This window comes from Neomonachus schauinslandi, chromosome 15 (genome assembly GCF_002201575.2).
Source record: "Neomonachus schauinslandi chromosome 15, ASM220157v2, whole genome shotgun sequence".
In the NCBI taxonomy this organism is placed as follows: domain Eukaryota; kingdom Metazoa; phylum Chordata; class Mammalia; order Carnivora; family Phocidae; genus Neomonachus; species Neomonachus schauinslandi.
Genome location: NC_058417.1, coordinates 44,006,714 through 44,023,677, shown reverse-complemented (window position 1 = coordinate 44,023,677; position 16,964 = coordinate 44,006,714). Strand labels below are relative to the sequence as shown.

The 16,964-nt window shown below is 43.4% G+C and overlaps 2 protein-coding genes across 3 annotated transcripts in view; both read right to left on the bottom strand.

Moving 5' to 3' along the window:
• Positions 1-6,155, bottom strand: part of METTL2A (methyltransferase 2A, methylcytidine) — a 12,326-nt gene extending 6,171 nt beyond the window's left edge. Inside the window, exons 1-5 of the mRNA XM_021678395.2 lie at positions 6,045-6,155; positions 5,746-5,837; positions 3,741-4,099; positions 1,754-1,803; positions 1,404-1,464 (exon numbers count right to left, since the gene is read on the bottom strand). Coding sequence (XP_021534070.1) covers positions 1,404-1,464; positions 1,754-1,803; positions 3,741-4,099; positions 5,746-5,837; positions 6,045-6,154 — 672 coding nt within the window. The 5' untranslated portion in view covers position 6,155. The remainder of the gene's footprint in view (positions 1-1,403; positions 1,465-1,753; positions 1,804-3,740; positions 4,100-5,745; positions 5,838-6,044) is intronic.
• Positions 6,156-10,844: 4,689 nt separating this feature from the next.
• The window catches only part of EFCAB3 (EF-hand calcium binding domain 3), a 54,836-nt gene continuing 48,716 nt past the window's right edge, over positions 10,845-16,964 (bottom strand). For both annotated transcript variants that reach the window (XM_021678393.1, XM_021678394.1), the window contains 2 exons: positions 14,142-14,264; positions 10,845-11,171 (listed from right to left, as the gene is read on the bottom strand). In XM_021678393.1, coding sequence (XP_021534068.1) covers positions 10,845-11,171; positions 14,142-14,264 — 450 coding nt within the window. The remainder of the gene's footprint in view (positions 11,172-14,141; positions 14,265-16,964) is intronic.

Sequence of the window (16,964 nt, the reverse complement as noted above, 5' to 3'; positions counted from 1 at the left end):
CCCCCCCTTAAAAAAAAAAAAAAAAAAAAAAAAGGAATGTTCTTGATTCTTCTACTTTTATTCTTTACTCTGATGCATAAAGTTAGATTTGAGGACTGGAAAGTGATCAGGAAGGTAAATGACCACAAGCAAAAAGAAAAATCTCATCAGGAGAGAGAGAAAACATACTGACATTTAAAATCATGATTTAAAACAACTCCCGGGCGCCTGGGTGGCTCAGTTGGTTAAGTGACTGCCTTTGGCTCAGGTCATGATCCTGGAGTCCCTGGATCGAGTCCCACATCGGGCTCCCTGCTCGGCAGGGAGTCTGCTTCTCCCTCTGACTCTCCCCCCTCTCATGTGCTCTCTCTCATTCTCTCTCTCTCAAATAAATAAATAAAATCTTTAAAAAAAAAAAAAAAAAAACAACTCCCAACCCAACTATAGCATATTACACCGATCACAGAATTCTCCAGGAAAATGTATTAAATGTGGAAAATTTAACTTTATATTTTATTGTCATAAAATTAACCAAAGAAAAAAATAAATAAAATTAACTAAAGAAAAGCTCAATATTCACCTGGTCTACATCCATAAAAGTAACACTCCAGAAAGACACGAATTGCCAATTCCAGACCTCCTATGCTAGGAGCATTAGACATGACTGTAACCAACACATTTTAGGGTAATTTCTCTTTCTGTATCTCTCTTCTCCAAAAATGTGACTTTGTTCCTCATTGGCCACAGCTAATTCAAACACAGCAAGTAGATTATCAGCTGGGCTGGGTCAACCAGACTCTTTCTAGGGACTTTGGAATCAGGACAAGTCATTCTGGTGAGGTTCTGAGAACGCCTGAACAGGGTGGACATGTAAGGGGGCAAGCACGTTGGTGTCATGTGACCAACCTATTACAGAAAGCTGGTAAAGAGGAAAACAAAGGGCAAACGGCTCTGGGCTATGCGATAGGAAACCATGAGCTTGAGGGAAGTATTGTGACAGGAAGAGGAAGGAGTGGAAACGGCTCACCAGGAGCCAACTGGCCTTGGCATCTGCCACCTTTTCGGGGCTGAGTGCCTTGGCTACACTTTATGCCCTTGGGTTCTATGACCTTCTTTCACTGAATGAGTTTGTCTGGGTGTGTCTGTGACTTGTAACTCAAAGAACCCCGACTAGAAACAATCTTCTCATTTTAATCCTTAAAACCTACGTTTGGAGAGGTCAGGAGACCTGCCCAAAGTTCCACAACTGGCCAGTGACAGGTTCCACGTTCATGCTCGGTTCTTTCCTCTACTCGGGCTGTTCCAGCAAGTCTTTTACTTTCAGACCACATAAGAATAATAGAAATTTGCTAGAGACCTTGATTTTTAGGAGACCCTTTCCCCTTTAATCAGTGAAAATTACAGATAGGACCCAATGCACTTACCTGGACCAGTTCTACAGCCGTGGAAGAAAAATCACAACAGTAAACAAAAAGTCCCGGATCACTGAAATGGGCAGAAAAAACAGTAGAACAATTAAGACTGTAAACTGAATTATGTCCGTTCTCTTTCCTGTGTAGCAAACTTAAAATATCAAAGGTCCCATATATTGGCAGTGGAACAGGTTTTGAAGCTCACCAATTTTCCTGATGACAAAGATAACATAGAAATCGACATCTTGTCACCCATGGTTCCCAATAACCATCATTACCAGTTTGTTGAAGTAAGTTTTGAGAAACAACACACCCCCTTCTCCTCTTTGCTATCCTATAGTTAAAGTTTACAACACACTTACTTGTTAGTTTGTAAAATCGGAAAGACTGTGTTTCCCACACCACAACCAACCTGCGGACAGAAAAGAACTTTTAGTTACAGGACTTTCAAGGAATCAATTCCCTAGAGCTAGATAAATAATCAACAATAATCTTGCTTAATTGTATTAGTAGGGAAGGTGCAGTGACCAGAGCTAAATAGTAGCCACGACATTCCCCAACCTTGACCTCAGGAAGTCTAAAAGAGGTAGCCATAAAAGACAAGAGCATTGGATTCTCGACAGCAGAAGGAAGCTGGTGTGGAAAAAAGGGCATGGATTGCTTTTACTTTTTGAGTTTTAGCAAATGGTCCTATAGATGAAATATTTTTTTTCTCATTAATACAGTACTTATTTGTCTTCCCTCTGTCAAACCCTGAGCCAACCACTTTCCCTAGGCTGCCTGAGGAGGTATAGGAAAAGGAACATACAGGGCAGACGAGACACGGGAGAAAGACCTATGGGAGGTGGAGACAGCTCCTGCCCATGACAAAGAGGATGAGAAAGGCCACCATCAGCCAAAAGAGAGAACAGAGCCCAGAATGGCATAGAAGAGTTGTTGCTTCAGAGAGGGGGGGATTCCTGGCATGACCAGTGATGAGGCTCCCAAACACAGTCCCAATTCCCGCCCCAGAGCCAGCCACACCGACGGCGGCAGCCCCAGCCCCGGTGAACTTGGCTGTGTCGATATCCCTTGAAATGGGACTGGTTCGGACGCTGCAGCTAGTAATAAGTGAGGGGAGGGACCGTGGGGCTGCCAAGCTGCGGAGGCTCTCAGCTGTCACGTCTCTGGTGGTTTTAGCATCGCTGCAGTGATCGGCTCAACAGCTGGGAGGGGCTCCTGACCGAGCAGGGGGTGGAGACGAACTCTGCACAGGTGCACATTTTCAGGGGATGAGGGGCTGTGGCAGGAGAGCTGCTCCCGTGCAGGGAAGACAGGGCAGATGAAATAGTCTCTTACTGAACTGCACTGTATCATTATTGGAAACCTGCAGAAAAATTCATGAAAAGGGGACCATGGATACCACGGTCCTAAACATGGTGCTGGGTGTGCTAATAACAGTGACCCTTTGGGGTTGGGCGTCTGACTCTTGGTTTCGGCTCAGGCCATGATCTCGGGGTCAAGGAATCGAGCTCTGCGTCAGGCTCTGTGCTCAGTGCAGAGTCTGCTAGAGATTACCTCCCTTTCCCTAGCCCTCTGCTCCTCCCCCTGCTCTCACATGTGCGCCCTCCCTAAAATAATAAATTAAAAACAAAATAAAAAAAATCCCCAAACCCAAAACAGACAGTGACCATTTACTAAGGGCTTGCTACATGCCAGGCACTGTTTTTAGCCATTTTACGTCGTTATCTCAATATATGTCATTCTCATAACTACCATGAGGCAGACAGAGAGGCAGAAGTCCCCTTCTGCTTGGGGAGGGGAAGGGACTAGTAACAAGGTCAGGCTGGAGGACTCAACCCCAAGGCTAATCAGCTTCCAGCGGAGTGTACAGTCACCGCTTCTCAATCTGCATTACAGTACCCACCTAGACACGTTTCCGGGGGTAGTCTTGCCTCTGCAATACCACCCAAACTAGGAAGACAAGAACTCTCCCATGCCTGAGAAGCAGGCACCATCGCGACTGATTCCCCCCCACCCCCCCCCCATCTAACGTTACAAGCGAAGTAAAAGAATTTGTCCTGTGACTTGGGACTCTTGCAGGTGGCAGGTACAGCAGATCCTACAACATGCAGAGGCAATAGGATGTCCCCAGGGAGCACCTCAGGTGATCTCGCTTTCTTTGCCACGACCACCTGATTAGCTGGTCTGAATTTAGGACATGCCATTAGTTCAAAAATGGAGGTTTTCTAGGCCAACATAAGAGTCAAGTCTAGTCAGTCACTTCTGCGGTCCGCCTCTCGGTGCCACCCATGTGTATAGTAAAACAGCCCCGTTAACCCCACTCTCAGGACAACTGAGGGGGGTTACCTCGAGTATTCTGTAGGTGGCCGAGGATCCAGGGAACTCATCAGCACAGATTTCCAGGCGGCTGAGTTTCTGAGTTACATCTCCTTCCACAGGAGGCATCTGTGTTTTATGTCCAAGGCTATCTGAAGAACACATGTGCTGTTCTTCTATCTTTAAACCAGGTCCGTCCTCCTTGCTCCTACCTTCAGGTACTTCACTCCTCTTGTTCTCTGAGAGCCAATCATTAAAGTCATTTTGGTCCGGGCTAGGTGCCAACTCTGGGAATTCAGTGAAAAGCCAATGTCTATCCTTGAAAAACCTGTTTTCGTGGATTTTGTAGAACTCATTCCAGTATTTGTGGGCATTGACTTCATAATCAACTGTAAATATTAAAGAATTAAGAAAACTCTCAATCTCTCAATATTTTATGTGTCCCTAATGTCAAATGTCATCCTGCTTCACCAAATGTCACTTTATACTAAAAGTATCCTCAAGTAGAGCTGGAAATCTGGCAGTCCTAACACCTACCCTACCTGAATTCCCTCTGTGTCTTGTCCTTCTAGGGAGGAACTTCTACCAGGGAACTTATTACCAATTTTCCACCTACATCTTCAGGTGGCTCTTAGCTAATTAGAAAATTCTAACATTAAGCAAAAAAATCTGTCTTCTGGTCAAAAAGTCCTACTATTTCTTAGGGCCATACAGAACAATTCTTTTGTATTTAAAGGCAGTTATTTTCCCCTCTAAATCTTCTCTTTTACAGGTGAAATGTCCCAGGTTCTTCAGGCATTCCCTATGTGAACTCAATGGTTAATGACACATACAGCTCTTCTTTAAATATACTCCTCTGTCTGTGGTTCTTTATTGAATGTGGAGCAAAGAAAGAATTCAATACTACTAAAAGATCCTAAAAACGGGACAAAGGCGGGAAAGGAGAAATGCTGACAAGAGGGAAAAATGTCTTCAGATGAGAAGAGTTTTGATGAGAGAGGACAGGAGAGACTTAAGGAGGGTAGACTGTTTCCACTATAGTTTAAGGTGATCAAGGCAGTGGGCAGTACTAGACTACAGTTTTCTGCTCTTTGCCAATATAGGACCTCAACTAGTGTAGTAGAAAAGAAAAAAAAATCTAAGAAACTGGATTTTAGTTCCACCATTCCTACTACTAACTAACTGCTTACCTCTGGGTAAGGCACTTAATGTCCTGTGGTTCAACTTTCTTTAACTGTAAAAAGAGGATATTGGACTATATGATTTTCAAAATCCCTTTCAACTCTAACTTGCTTTGATCTAGTCTCTGTCAAACTATGTAAGGTGAATACTTTGTAACTGGAATCTTCTTACTGTTATAGTGAACTGTGGGATACTACTCTCCCAATTTCTAGTCCTACTTTCAATTGTCATCTAGCACATAGGCTCAGCTAGTCCTAGTATTAGTATCTAGAGATATTTTGCAGTAAAATCATCCACCTCTCCAGAAGAGGTCTCTTTTTCTTTGGCCAGACTTACCCACACTCCTCTTCACCCAGCTTTCCTTGGCAGAAGCCCTAAAATCCTCATAGCCATCACACAAGGAAAAGATACAAAATTCACCAGTCATTAGCTCCTCCCTCCCCCACAATATTTAGAATCTGATCGCTAGAATCTAGCTTCAATGACAACATTTCCTCAGCTAGGGTAATCATATAGACGAGGCACAGCATCCAAGTCGATCACGCGACCAAGCCAGTCGTATTAATATGGGTCTAGTCGACGTACTAAAAATTAATCCCTAGGAAATATATCAAGATACTGTTACTCCCTCTCAAATAAAGCCAAAACCCAAACTCCCTCTTCGCCCTAACAAGATTTTAGGGGGAAGCCCTTTTCCATCCTAACTCAGCCCCTCCCCTCCCGTTCTACCCCGGAGTTCGGGATCAGTCCAGTAACAAAGGTTCTCGGCGGTCTAGGTTCTCCGGCCTCTCCGGGAGAGCGCGTCTAGTAGTACGCTGGCTGCTGATACCACTGAGGGCCCACCTAGGCGCACCTTGCTTCTCCTGGCACACCCGCTGGGTACTGTTCTCCCGGACTTTCCTCTCCGCTGCGGCGGCCTGCTCTTCCGACCACTCCACATTGTCCCTGGGAAAATCAAACGGGCAGCTTAGGGGCCTCACGTCCCAGCTGCGGGCAGGCTGCGTCGCTGGCCACGCAGCGCCTCTCCCGTGGAAGGAGAGCGCCTCGAGCAGGGCAGCGCGACTCGTGGCCGGCGGTCAGGGGCTTCTCAGAGCGCACGGGGCTGCGGGACAGAGGACAAGCCGCAGGCCGGACGAAGGGTAGGGCAGTTACCAGGCATTATGGTGGAAGACGCGCGCCGGATCGTTCAGGAACCTGCTTCCAAACTGCTGCCTCTTCCCGCCGACCACAGCCGGAGCGCGCTCAGCATAGTGGCCGGCCATGACACCGGAGCCGGATATGCCTACTTTTCCGACACGCGAAAACTTCCTGTGGGGCCACTCCCCCTTCCGGAAGTCGCGGGGTCTGGGCGGGAAAAGAGCAAGAAGGGGCGGGGCAGTTCTGAAGCCCCGGTCTGGGTTGGAGCTGGAGCTCCGCCCTATGGGGGCGGGCCCTAAGTTGGGGAAGCGCTCTCGGTGTAAGGAGCGCTCGCCCACAGAATTTCTCTGAGCTGGGTTTTACTCTGCGGGGAAAAGGGGTCGGTGGCGGTGCAGGCCCGCAGGAAAGTGGGAGACAGGGATCCCTGGGTGGTTCAGTGAGTTAAGCGTCTGCCTTCGGCTCAGGTCATGATCCCAGGGTCCTGGGATCGAGTCCCACATGGAGCTCCCTGCTCAGGGGGGAGCCTGCTTCTGCCTGCTGCTCTCCTTCCTGCTTGTGCTCGTGCTCTCTTTCTCACAAATAAGTAAATAAAATCTTAAAAAGGGGGCGCCTGGGTAGCTCAGATGGTTAAGCATCTGCCTTCGGCTCATGTCATGATGCCGGGGTCCTGGGATCGGGCTCCTGGCTCAGCAGGGAGCCTGCTTCTGCCTCTCTCCCTGCTCATGCTCTCTTTCTGTATCTCTCTGTCTCAAATGAATATATATATATTTTAATCTTAAAAAAAAAAGAGTGGGAGACATTACGATTGAGTCTCCTTTCTATGCTGGGGTCCTCTAACAGGTTTCCCAGTTTCCCTCAAGTTTTTTTAAAAGATTTTATTTATTTATTCATGAGAGACAGAGAGAAAGAGAGAGGCAGAGGGAGAAGCAGGTTCCCAAGGAGCAGGGAGCCCGATGTGGGACTCGATCCCAGGACCCTGGGATCATGACCTGAGCCGAAGGCAGACGCTTAACCAACTGAGCCACCCCGGCGCCCTCCCTCAAGTTTTAAGACAGGAAAAATCTTGAATCACTTTGAGAATTAAGGGTGCCTAGTTCCATTTAGACCTGATGGCAGAAGAATTTGAGGAAGATAGCAAGCTGGCTGAGGAAATAAGCAGTTTTCCAGCTTCTGTAGTGGGCTTTTCGTAGTGTGAAAAGCTATGAAAAAGAATAAAAATACTATTTTTCTGGGGAGGGGGATATGGAATGAATTCTGAGAACATGAGGTTAATTTATATAATTATATAATTTTTAAACTATTTTTTTTTTAAGGTTTTGTCAGAGAGAGAGCGAGGACACAAGCAGGGGGAGCAGCAGAGGGAGAAGCAGGCTCCCCACGGAGCAGGGAGCTCTAGTCAGCTTGATCCTACTGATCAGAAGGCAGATGCTTAACGCACTGAGCCACCCAGGTGCCCCTATAATTACATAATTTATAACCACCTACTTCTTGGAATTATCCATATCCGAGCTTGTTCACACAATCAGGACTGTAATACAACACATAAAGTTTGTTATATTAATACATTTTCAGCCTTACATTTCTGTTTTGATAATTACTATAAACTGATTCTCAAAATAATCTAGAAGAAAGTATCCTGTTGATATAAGGTTTAGTTGAGAAGAGTTCCAGGCGAGTAAGGACTACCATTTGGAAGAAGTTAAGGTAAGGGTTAATTAGTTATTTAAGTGGTGCAGTACTAGATAGCCCACTGGTAACTAGTGATCATTTACTTCATTGAACATTCTTTCCATAGGCAAAACTGAAGGGAGCTATGAGAGATTCTGTATCTTTCTCAGAAGAGACATGGGAACAAGCCTTAAACCTCCCCTAATCACAAAGAAAAATACGTGAGTGAATCGAAAAAATAAGATAATAAAGAACTTGTACTTTATTCGAAAACACGTTTGCCATTCTCACGGTCTTTTGAAACATTTTGAACAAAACCTCCTTTCCAAAAAACAAGTATAAGGATTTTTATCTTTTCTCAAGGCCAGTTGTTTGATGTAGTGGTTGGTTTATATTTATTCTTGGCATCTTGTTCTCTCTTGCCCATGCTTTTTTCTCCCCACACCAAAAACTATTAACGCTCCTAGTCAGCAGTCCTACCGCATATTTCCTTGTATAGAGCTCACTCTCTGTTTTCCCCTGAAGTCACTTATTATATTAGTTCCAATAATTAGTCATTGAAAATGTCAAACAACTTGGTCCCTTTTGATGAAATGTGATAAAAGTATCCTAAACTTAATTTCTATACAATTATCTTTGGTTGACCTGTACAACTCATTTTTCTTCATCTTTGGGAGCACCTAAAATCATTTTTCTGAAGAAATTTGGAAGACATGACTGTGAGTCCTTTGTAGTATCAGACTATATACTGGACTGTACCTTCAGCAATACTTTTCAGGGGACCTAAGGGTCCCTCTGCTGGTGAGCCTCAAGAGCTTTTCTAGCTGGGTGGCATGGTTTCAAAGCCTGGAAAAGTTAACTCTCAGTCTGGATTATTGCCTTGGGTGTCAACCTGGGACATGGGTAGTTAATTATTTCATGCCTTTCTTTCAGTTCTGATCAGTGGAAATTCTGGTCTGTGTAAGCATGTGCTCTGGAACTGAAAGGTGGGGGAAGGGTGTCCTAATTTGTTTCACGGAACATGCAGCAGCTCTAGAGGATTGAATATGCTGGTTTAACAACTTTAAACAGACTTTGTGGTTTTTTTCCTATTGCAAAATAAATATGTGTTTATTGTAGAACATTTAGACAAAAGAAAAAAAGAAACCACCCCATTCCATCCTTAATTTAATCCATTAAACACTTTGGTTTATATCTTTCCAGTCTTTTTTTCTAATTGACTTATAGAAGTAACCTTTACATTAAAATAGTTTCAGAACTGCGTTATCCCCTATTTTTCACAGCTTCATTGAGGTTTAGTTTACATACAATTAAATTCATCCATCTTAAGTGTACAGTTTGATACATTTTCATAAAAATCTATATTTGTGCAACTACCATCAAAATTAGGTTCTAGAACAACTCTGTAAAGTTTTCTCAAGGCTCTGAGCAGTTGTAGCCTGTTTTGTAAGTTGATAATAGTTTGTGAATATCATTCTTCTGCTTGAATGTTCTTTTCTAACATTGTTTTAATGACCCTGGTATTGTTTTATAGAGCTGTATCATGATTTGCTGGACATTTAGGCTACTTTAAGTTTCTTACTATTAAAAATCCAACATGATAATTATCTTTATAACTAAATCATTTGTATATTCATGATTACTTCTTTAGAAATAATTTCTAGAAGTGGAAGTACTGAGTCAGTGGTTATAATTAGCTGCATTACTCAGCTGTGAGGTCAGGGCATTTTACTGTTCATTCACTGTTATATATCCAAGTCCTAGAACCCGGGCCAGCACACATTATGCAACTCAATAAATAATTGTTGAATGAATGGCTGAATACCTGTTGCTATACTGTATTTCATCTGCAAGATGCCAGTTTCTACTGTCAACCACAGTGTGGGACAGATTGATAGACTGTATTACTATACATTTTAGATTTTCCAGAACAGATATACTTAAAAATATTCTCTCCTGTTATCCCATTGATCCAAGAAAATATCCCAGGAATTTTAATATTTTGGCATCCAAATTACATTTCTTAGATTGCCTATTACAGTCATAGCCATACCAAAAAAAAATCTGTCAAACCATAAATCTTGTTTTTTGGGTAGGAAGAGTGGTCATGTCTATAAGATACTTTTTTTTTTTAAGATTTTATTTATTTATTTTTGAAAAGATTTTAGTTATTTATTTGACGGGGCGGCGAGGGGGAGAGAGAGAGCACAAGCAGGGGGAGCTGCAGGCAGAGGGAGAAGCAGGCTCTCTGCTGAGCAAGGAGCCTGATGCGGGGCTCGATCCCAGGACCCTGGGATCATGACCTGAGCCAAAGGCAGACGCTGAATGACTGAGCCACCCAGGCATCCCCAGATCTTGTTTATTTGAGAGAGACAGAGCGAGCAAGAGAGAGTGAGCAAGAGAAAGCACAAACAGGGGGAGGGGCAGAGGCAGAGGGAGAAGCAGACTCCCCGCTGATCAGGGAGCCTGACATGGGGCTCAGTCCCAGAACCCCGGGATCACGACCTGAGCCAAAGGCAGACGCTTAACCATCTGAGCCACCCAGGCGCCCTGCGCATCTTTATTAAATACACTAAAGAACAACAGCAACAAGTGTAATGGTGAGATCAACTATTTTTAAGAGGGATTCAAGAGATCAGCCCTATGATGTGTGACTAAGGAGCCTTAGGAGCACCCAAATTTAATCAAGATTCCCTGGGAGATGGTGATATTATTCCCTGGAACTGAAAGATCATTGTCATCTGCTGCCTCTGGCCTCTTTTGCAAATAATCAAAAACCCAATGTCACTTAAACTCATAAACTCAGATGCTTATTGCTGAGAGAGCCCTCAGGGGCTCAGAGGGGCATCCCTGCGTTGAGGTAAGTGCCCACGTGCAGCTTTTCTCCTTCTGCCCAGGCACTTTTGAGCCAGGTGGGGGCAGCAGAGCGCAGCCATTTGCTGGGAAGATAACCGCATGGCCTCTAGTTACTCGTTCAGAATTAGGAAAGGGAAACCACATTATGACTTAAACTTTTTTACTGGTCAGAATCCAAAAGATGTCAACATTTCCAGCTGCTAAGAATGTACTAGACAAAAGCAAGAAACCATAATTTTGATATCTATGAAAAAGTAGTTTGCAATGAGCTGTTTAGAAAATGTAGAAATTTCATTGTCGAAACCCTTTGAAACCTTTCCGTTTTCTTTTTCTTCCTGTCTCTGTGTCACACTCACTGATATCCGAGGAAGAAGAGAATACAGGGTTGTGGAAGGTATTCCTATTCATGTAGGCATCATATAACCTTAAGTCCTTCGGCGAAAGTAATTCTTGGCAAACATTCCAGGACCATGTATAGGTAGAAAAGGTGTCATAAAAGGACTCATTTTTAGTGTCTATTCCAATCAGATCCCCTCGGATCTTCCGCCAGAGGTTTAGCATGTCTTTCCGGTGCTCAAGGGCAATTCCCAAGTTATAGGCATCAGTAGCTCTCTTCACCTGCAGTAAGAGAACAGACATTTGCAGTAGTTAGCTTAACATATCTTTGACTTATGAACCACAATTCTAGACATCCCAAGAGTTACATTCCCAGGCTAGGTGAAAATCACCGAGTTTATCCATTGGGTGGAACCTCTAGAGGACATGTGAGTTAGGAGTTGATGGACAATCAAAATGTATGATGTGGGAATAATGAGATAAGACATTTATGACAATATTAAAAACACAATAAACTAAACCAAGGAGGAAATGTGGGATGGAGATAGTCTCTGGAGATAAAAGGGGTGCCAAGGATGGCACTCAATCCAGCCTAGGGCAGGGAGGGAGAAGATGCTGAGTAGTTCCTCGAGGATTTAACCGGATTGAGGGAGTCAGTGGTGATGGGAAGGTGTTACAGGGAAAGGAGAGAGCATAAACAAAGGCAAAGGTAATAAGCCTCTGGAGTTGGTAGGAGGCACAAGCATGTTGGTAGTGCTAAAATGTCGAGTTTTGAAAGTGAGAGGGAAGGAATGATGCAGGTAAGGCAGGCAAAATGTTGTCTGCTGTAGGGGCCCTTAGACTCGATCTCAGTGAGGCTGAGAGAGCCCTTTACTCAGTGAAAATCAAGCTGTAGTAAGTCGCTACTTCTTTTCTTTCTTTCTTTTTTTTTTAAAGATTTATTTATTTATTTGAGAGAGCGAGAATGAGAGAGAGCACATGAGAGGGGGGAGGGTCAGAGGGAGAAGCAGGCTCCCTGCCGAGCAGGGAGCCCGACGCGGGACTCGATCCCGGGACTCCAGGATCATGACCTGAGCCGAAGGCAGTCGCTTAACCAACTGAGCCACCCAGGCGCCCTCTTTTCTTTCTTTCTTTCTTTTTTTTTAAAGCATTCTTATCTTTTATTTATTTATTTAAGATTTTATTTATTCATCTGAGACACAGAGATACAGAAGGAGAGAGAGAGAATGAGCAGGGGGAGAACAGAGAGAGAGGGAGAAGCAGGCTCCCCGCTGAGCCAGGAGCCCAATGTAGGGCTCGATCCCAGAACCCTGGGATCATGACCTGAGCCGAAGGCAGAGGCTTAAAACCATCTGAGCCGCTCAGGCGCCCCTGTAAGCCACTATTTCTGATGGAAGTGAGACAAATCTCAGTGTGTGGAGCAGAAAATATTTTTGTCCTTTGCAAGCAGGACAGGGATATAGCTACACCTTCACAATAGATCATTAGCAGCTGCGTGGAGAATGGGTGGAGGGGAGCAGCTGTGAGGCAGGGATAGGAGGTTGGAGTGTGTTGTCCAGGCAAGACCGAATGAGGGCCTCAGTTAAGGCAGTAGTGGTAGGATGAAGGGGATGGATTTGAAAAATCTTCAGGAGAACAAGAGTAGCCACAGTTGGTCATAGGTGGATGTGAGGAGTGAGGACAATATATAAATTAGGATGATTCCTCGCCTTCTAGTTTCATCGATGGGGTAGATAGTGGTATCAATACCTGATGTCAAGAAGAATCCCCAAGGGAAGAGCCAGTTTGATGCAGATGATGAGTTTGGTTTGGACATGTAGAATTTGATATGCTGAGACAGTGAGGTAAAAATATTCATCAGGCAGTGAGATAAGTCAAAAATACTGGAGAGAGGTCTACACGAGTGACAAATTTAGGAGTTATCAGGATATAGGTGGCAGCTGAAACAAGGAGGGTAGACTGAGATCATCTGCAGAGTACTTGCCCTAGCTCTTCCTTCGCTTAACACAGAGATTCCCAATGTTCTGCTGGGTTACAGGTATGCCACCTTACCGATCTTCTCAAGCTTCTTAGCCCTTGGGGCAGCTGCTGCTGTAGACTGGAGGTCTCTGGCTATAAGCAGCCTCCATTTCCTCCAGCATGAATATGTGCCATGACGAGACAGAGGTCGGGAGCCCACTCCTCTCTGGCATGCAGTACTGACGACCTGCAGTTTCATTTATTCCCATATATTACTACTGCGTATTTCCTTCTCTTCCACCCTCGCTCCAAGCTCAAGATCATGGAGGGCTATGTACCCCCCGTGGCATCCCCTAATCCTAGAACTTTATTAACAATGTATAAATATTTACTAAAAAACGAGTGGACTAGTGCATATAATGGGAAGAGCAGTAGGATGGGGCTAGAAAACAAGGAAATATCAAGACTTAAGGGGTGAACATTCAGGAAAGTGAAGTGAGAGGAAGGGACACAGAGCTGCAAGACGTAGTATTTATAAAGGCCGAGGAAGGAGAAAATGCCAAGCAGAGTTTGATCACTAGTGTCAAATGCAGAAGGGAGGCAGCATGAAATGTATACACCTCAGTCTGTCTCTGTGGAGTACAAAAGTTGCTAAGACGTCAGGGCACAAAAGTAGATGGGCAGCACAGAGTTGCAGTTAAAAGTGTGGATTCCAGAGCCAAGCTGCTCATGTTTATAATTCTGGCTCTATTACTTCTGCCTTTAGAGAAGTCAACCTCCCTTGCATATTTGCAAAATGACAATGATAACAGCACCTATCCGGAAGGACTGTCGTGGTAGGTAAATTAATGAATGTCTGTAGGGCACTTGTAGAGTACTTCTAGAGTGCCGTGCCTGGCACCGAGGAAGTGCACTCAAACTCTTCTTCTTTTAGCTGCTATAATCAAGATGCTTTCACTCATCATGATTCCCTTCGTACACCTGCTCACTGTGACTGCTGGTTTGCTGCCTTAATTAGTTGCTATTTCCAGCATGACACAAACGAAGGTTTGACAGAAACGATGCTGGGTATGGTTCCATGGGTGATTAGCAGGATGAATTATAACAATTAACATTTGAATCCATTTGATCACAGAACAAGAAGCGTCATTACAATGGGTAAAAATGAGAAATGATCTTGTCTTATTTTAAAGACATAGAGCAGAAAAAATATCTTTGGGATGGTTGTAGTATTGAAGTAGAAAATATTCTGATCAACGCGTTCTGGGAAGGCATGCAACAGTGAATACTCACGTGCTGTTTCATAGCAGCTGCATCCGTCACTGTCCAATTCTGCTTCTTCTTGAGTGTTTGGTCAATGGCTAGGATGTCACTTGGATAGCCTGAGACTGGGTTGATAGGCTTTATATTTGCTGCCTTTATGCACACACACACACACACAAAGAAGGTTAGTGATATATTTTGGGTTAAATATACAACAAAGACATCATAAACAGAAATATGTCGTATCAGGAAGGGGTATGTATGTGATTTATAAGGTTATTGCTAAGCCACTTGTCCATTGTTTTGGGGCACCTGGTATAGCACCATGTGTAACTGAGCATTTAGTGAATTCTCTTTTATAATGATGAAGCCTACTCAGAAGTGCAGACCAGAAGATGGGTTATGTGTGGAATGGATATGGAGGGTAGAGAAGAGCCGACTCTATCCTCACCAAATTTTCCAAGCCATCACCAAGCACTGAAAAGTGAAGAAGGTGCCCTCCACGGAATACAACCTGTATTACTTCCAAACTTCCACTGGGGAACCAGCTGTCTATTTTCCCTGTTCCTGGGCTGCTGAACAATGCTGGTGGAAATCACGTAAATATGTGGATTGCTTTCTTTGAAAATGTGTAGTACCCAGTCTCATCCAGGCTATTAGTACTGCTTGACCCTACTTTCCTTCATTAGATGCTGTTAATTCTCTTACAGATCTCATAGCTGTCTTCTTAGTGGCTGCTGGAAAACCAGATCTGCACACTCCCTCAGCTAATAATTATCTCTCCAGGACTAGCTAACATGAATTCTTTTCACTCTTCTCTCCACCTTAGGATTTCTCTCCATTGTGTAGCCTGATTTTTCCTCTTTGCCTCTTCTATGTGAGAGTTTCTTTCTGATTTCCAAGACCAAAGTCTCCCCCCTGTATCTTTATTAATTCCCCTCCTGGACCATTTCCCTTCGATTTTCCTTCTTCCATGGCTGGCTTCATGGGTGTGAGACTTGTGCAATCCCATAGGACCAGAAGGGCCCTGAATTTGGTTTACTGCTCTGCTGTTGCAGTCTTTAAATTCTTAGTAATTTTTGGACAAGGGGCCCTACATTTCCATTTTGCCCTTGGCTCCACAAATTACGTAGCCAGTCCTGCCTCTCTCCTACATCTTCAGTTTCTCTTCCTTGGCCAGTGGTTGTCAGCTTTGGCTGCATGTTGGAACTTTTAAAAATACCAAAGCCTAAGCCCCATCTCAATATCTGATTTAATTGGATAGGGTTGTGGCCTGGACACATGGTGGTTAAAAGCTCTCCTTGGTGGTTCTGTTGTGCAGCCCGGATTGAGAACCACAGCTCTCAGGGCCCTTCCTCCTGGCTACTAATGTGCTCAAGTTCCCCGGTCCCGAAACAACTTTTTCTAGATTCTGATTCTTCACGTTCCATGTCTCTCTTCCTTAACAGGTACAGTTTTTTTGTAAAATGAGCTGATTTCCTTTCCCCCCCCCCGCTTTGGTCTGCTTCATTAATTTCTAGAGATACATGATAAATATCTTCCACTGTGATTATGGATTTGTGTATTCACTTTTTTAGCATGCATGCCTTTAAAACGTCTAAAGTTAATCCTTACAATTCTGTGAATTGTCACCTTATCTGTCAACTTGCTAGGTGCATACAGGTTCAAGATAGATATATCTTCCTGACAATTTAAAAAAATAATTAAATAGCATCTTTATCTTTAGTTATGTTTTCCTTAAATTTTACTTTCCCCATACTAATATATTGATACCAGCTCACTGATTTGTATTTGCCTGATGTATCTTTTCCTGTCCTTTTACTTTCAAACTTTGTGTTGTATTTTAGATGTGTCTCCTTTAAAGAACAGATATCTGAAAATTATTAAAAATCAGTCTCAGTATCCTTTTTTTAGACTTGAAAGATGAACCATTGTCTATTTTTTCTTTTTAATACTTTTTAAATAAACTAGTATGTTTTAATCTTTTATTGTGATTATTGATATATTTGGATTTTTCTGCCTATTTTATTTTGCACTTTCTATTTTTCCATGTTTTCTCTTTTTTCTTGTTCCTTCCCCTTCTATTCAACAGTTATTCATTATAATGATTATTCATTAAATTACTCATGATTCATTTTAGTGATTATCCTCACATTTTTAACACTCATTATAAATTTAACAAAATATAGGAAGCTTTAATTCTGAGTACCAGCCTCCTCATCTCCTGTGTCACTGTGGTGTATAGTATTTTAGTTCTTGTTGATTAGTACTCCCCAAACCAGTAATTCTTTTCTTTTTTTAATTTTATTTTATTATGTTATATTAATCACCAATACATTACATCATTAGTTTTTGATGCAGTGTTCCATGATTCATTGTTTGCCTATAACACCCAGTGCTCCATTCAATACGTGCCCTCTTTAATACCCATCACCAGGTCTTTTCTTTTTTTTATAAAAGATTAATTTATTGGGATGCCTGGGTGGCTCAGTCGGTTAAGTGTCTGTCTTCGGCTCAGGTCATGATCCCAGGTCCCAGCATCGAGCTCCCTGCTCCACGGGGAGCCCGCTTATCCCTCTGCCTCTGCCTCTCTCTGTCTCTCATGAATAAATAAAATCTTTATTTTTTAAATTATTTAAAAAAAATTTTTTTAAAAAAATTTATTTGACAGAGAGAGACACAGCGGGAGAGGGAACACAAGCAGGGAGAGTGGGAGAGGGAGAAGCAGGCTCCCTGCAGAGCAGGGAGCCCTATGTAGGGCTCGATCCAGGACCCTGGGATCATGACCTGAGCTGAAGGCAGATGCTTAACAACTGAACCACCCAGGCACCCCTAAATAAATAAAATCTTAAA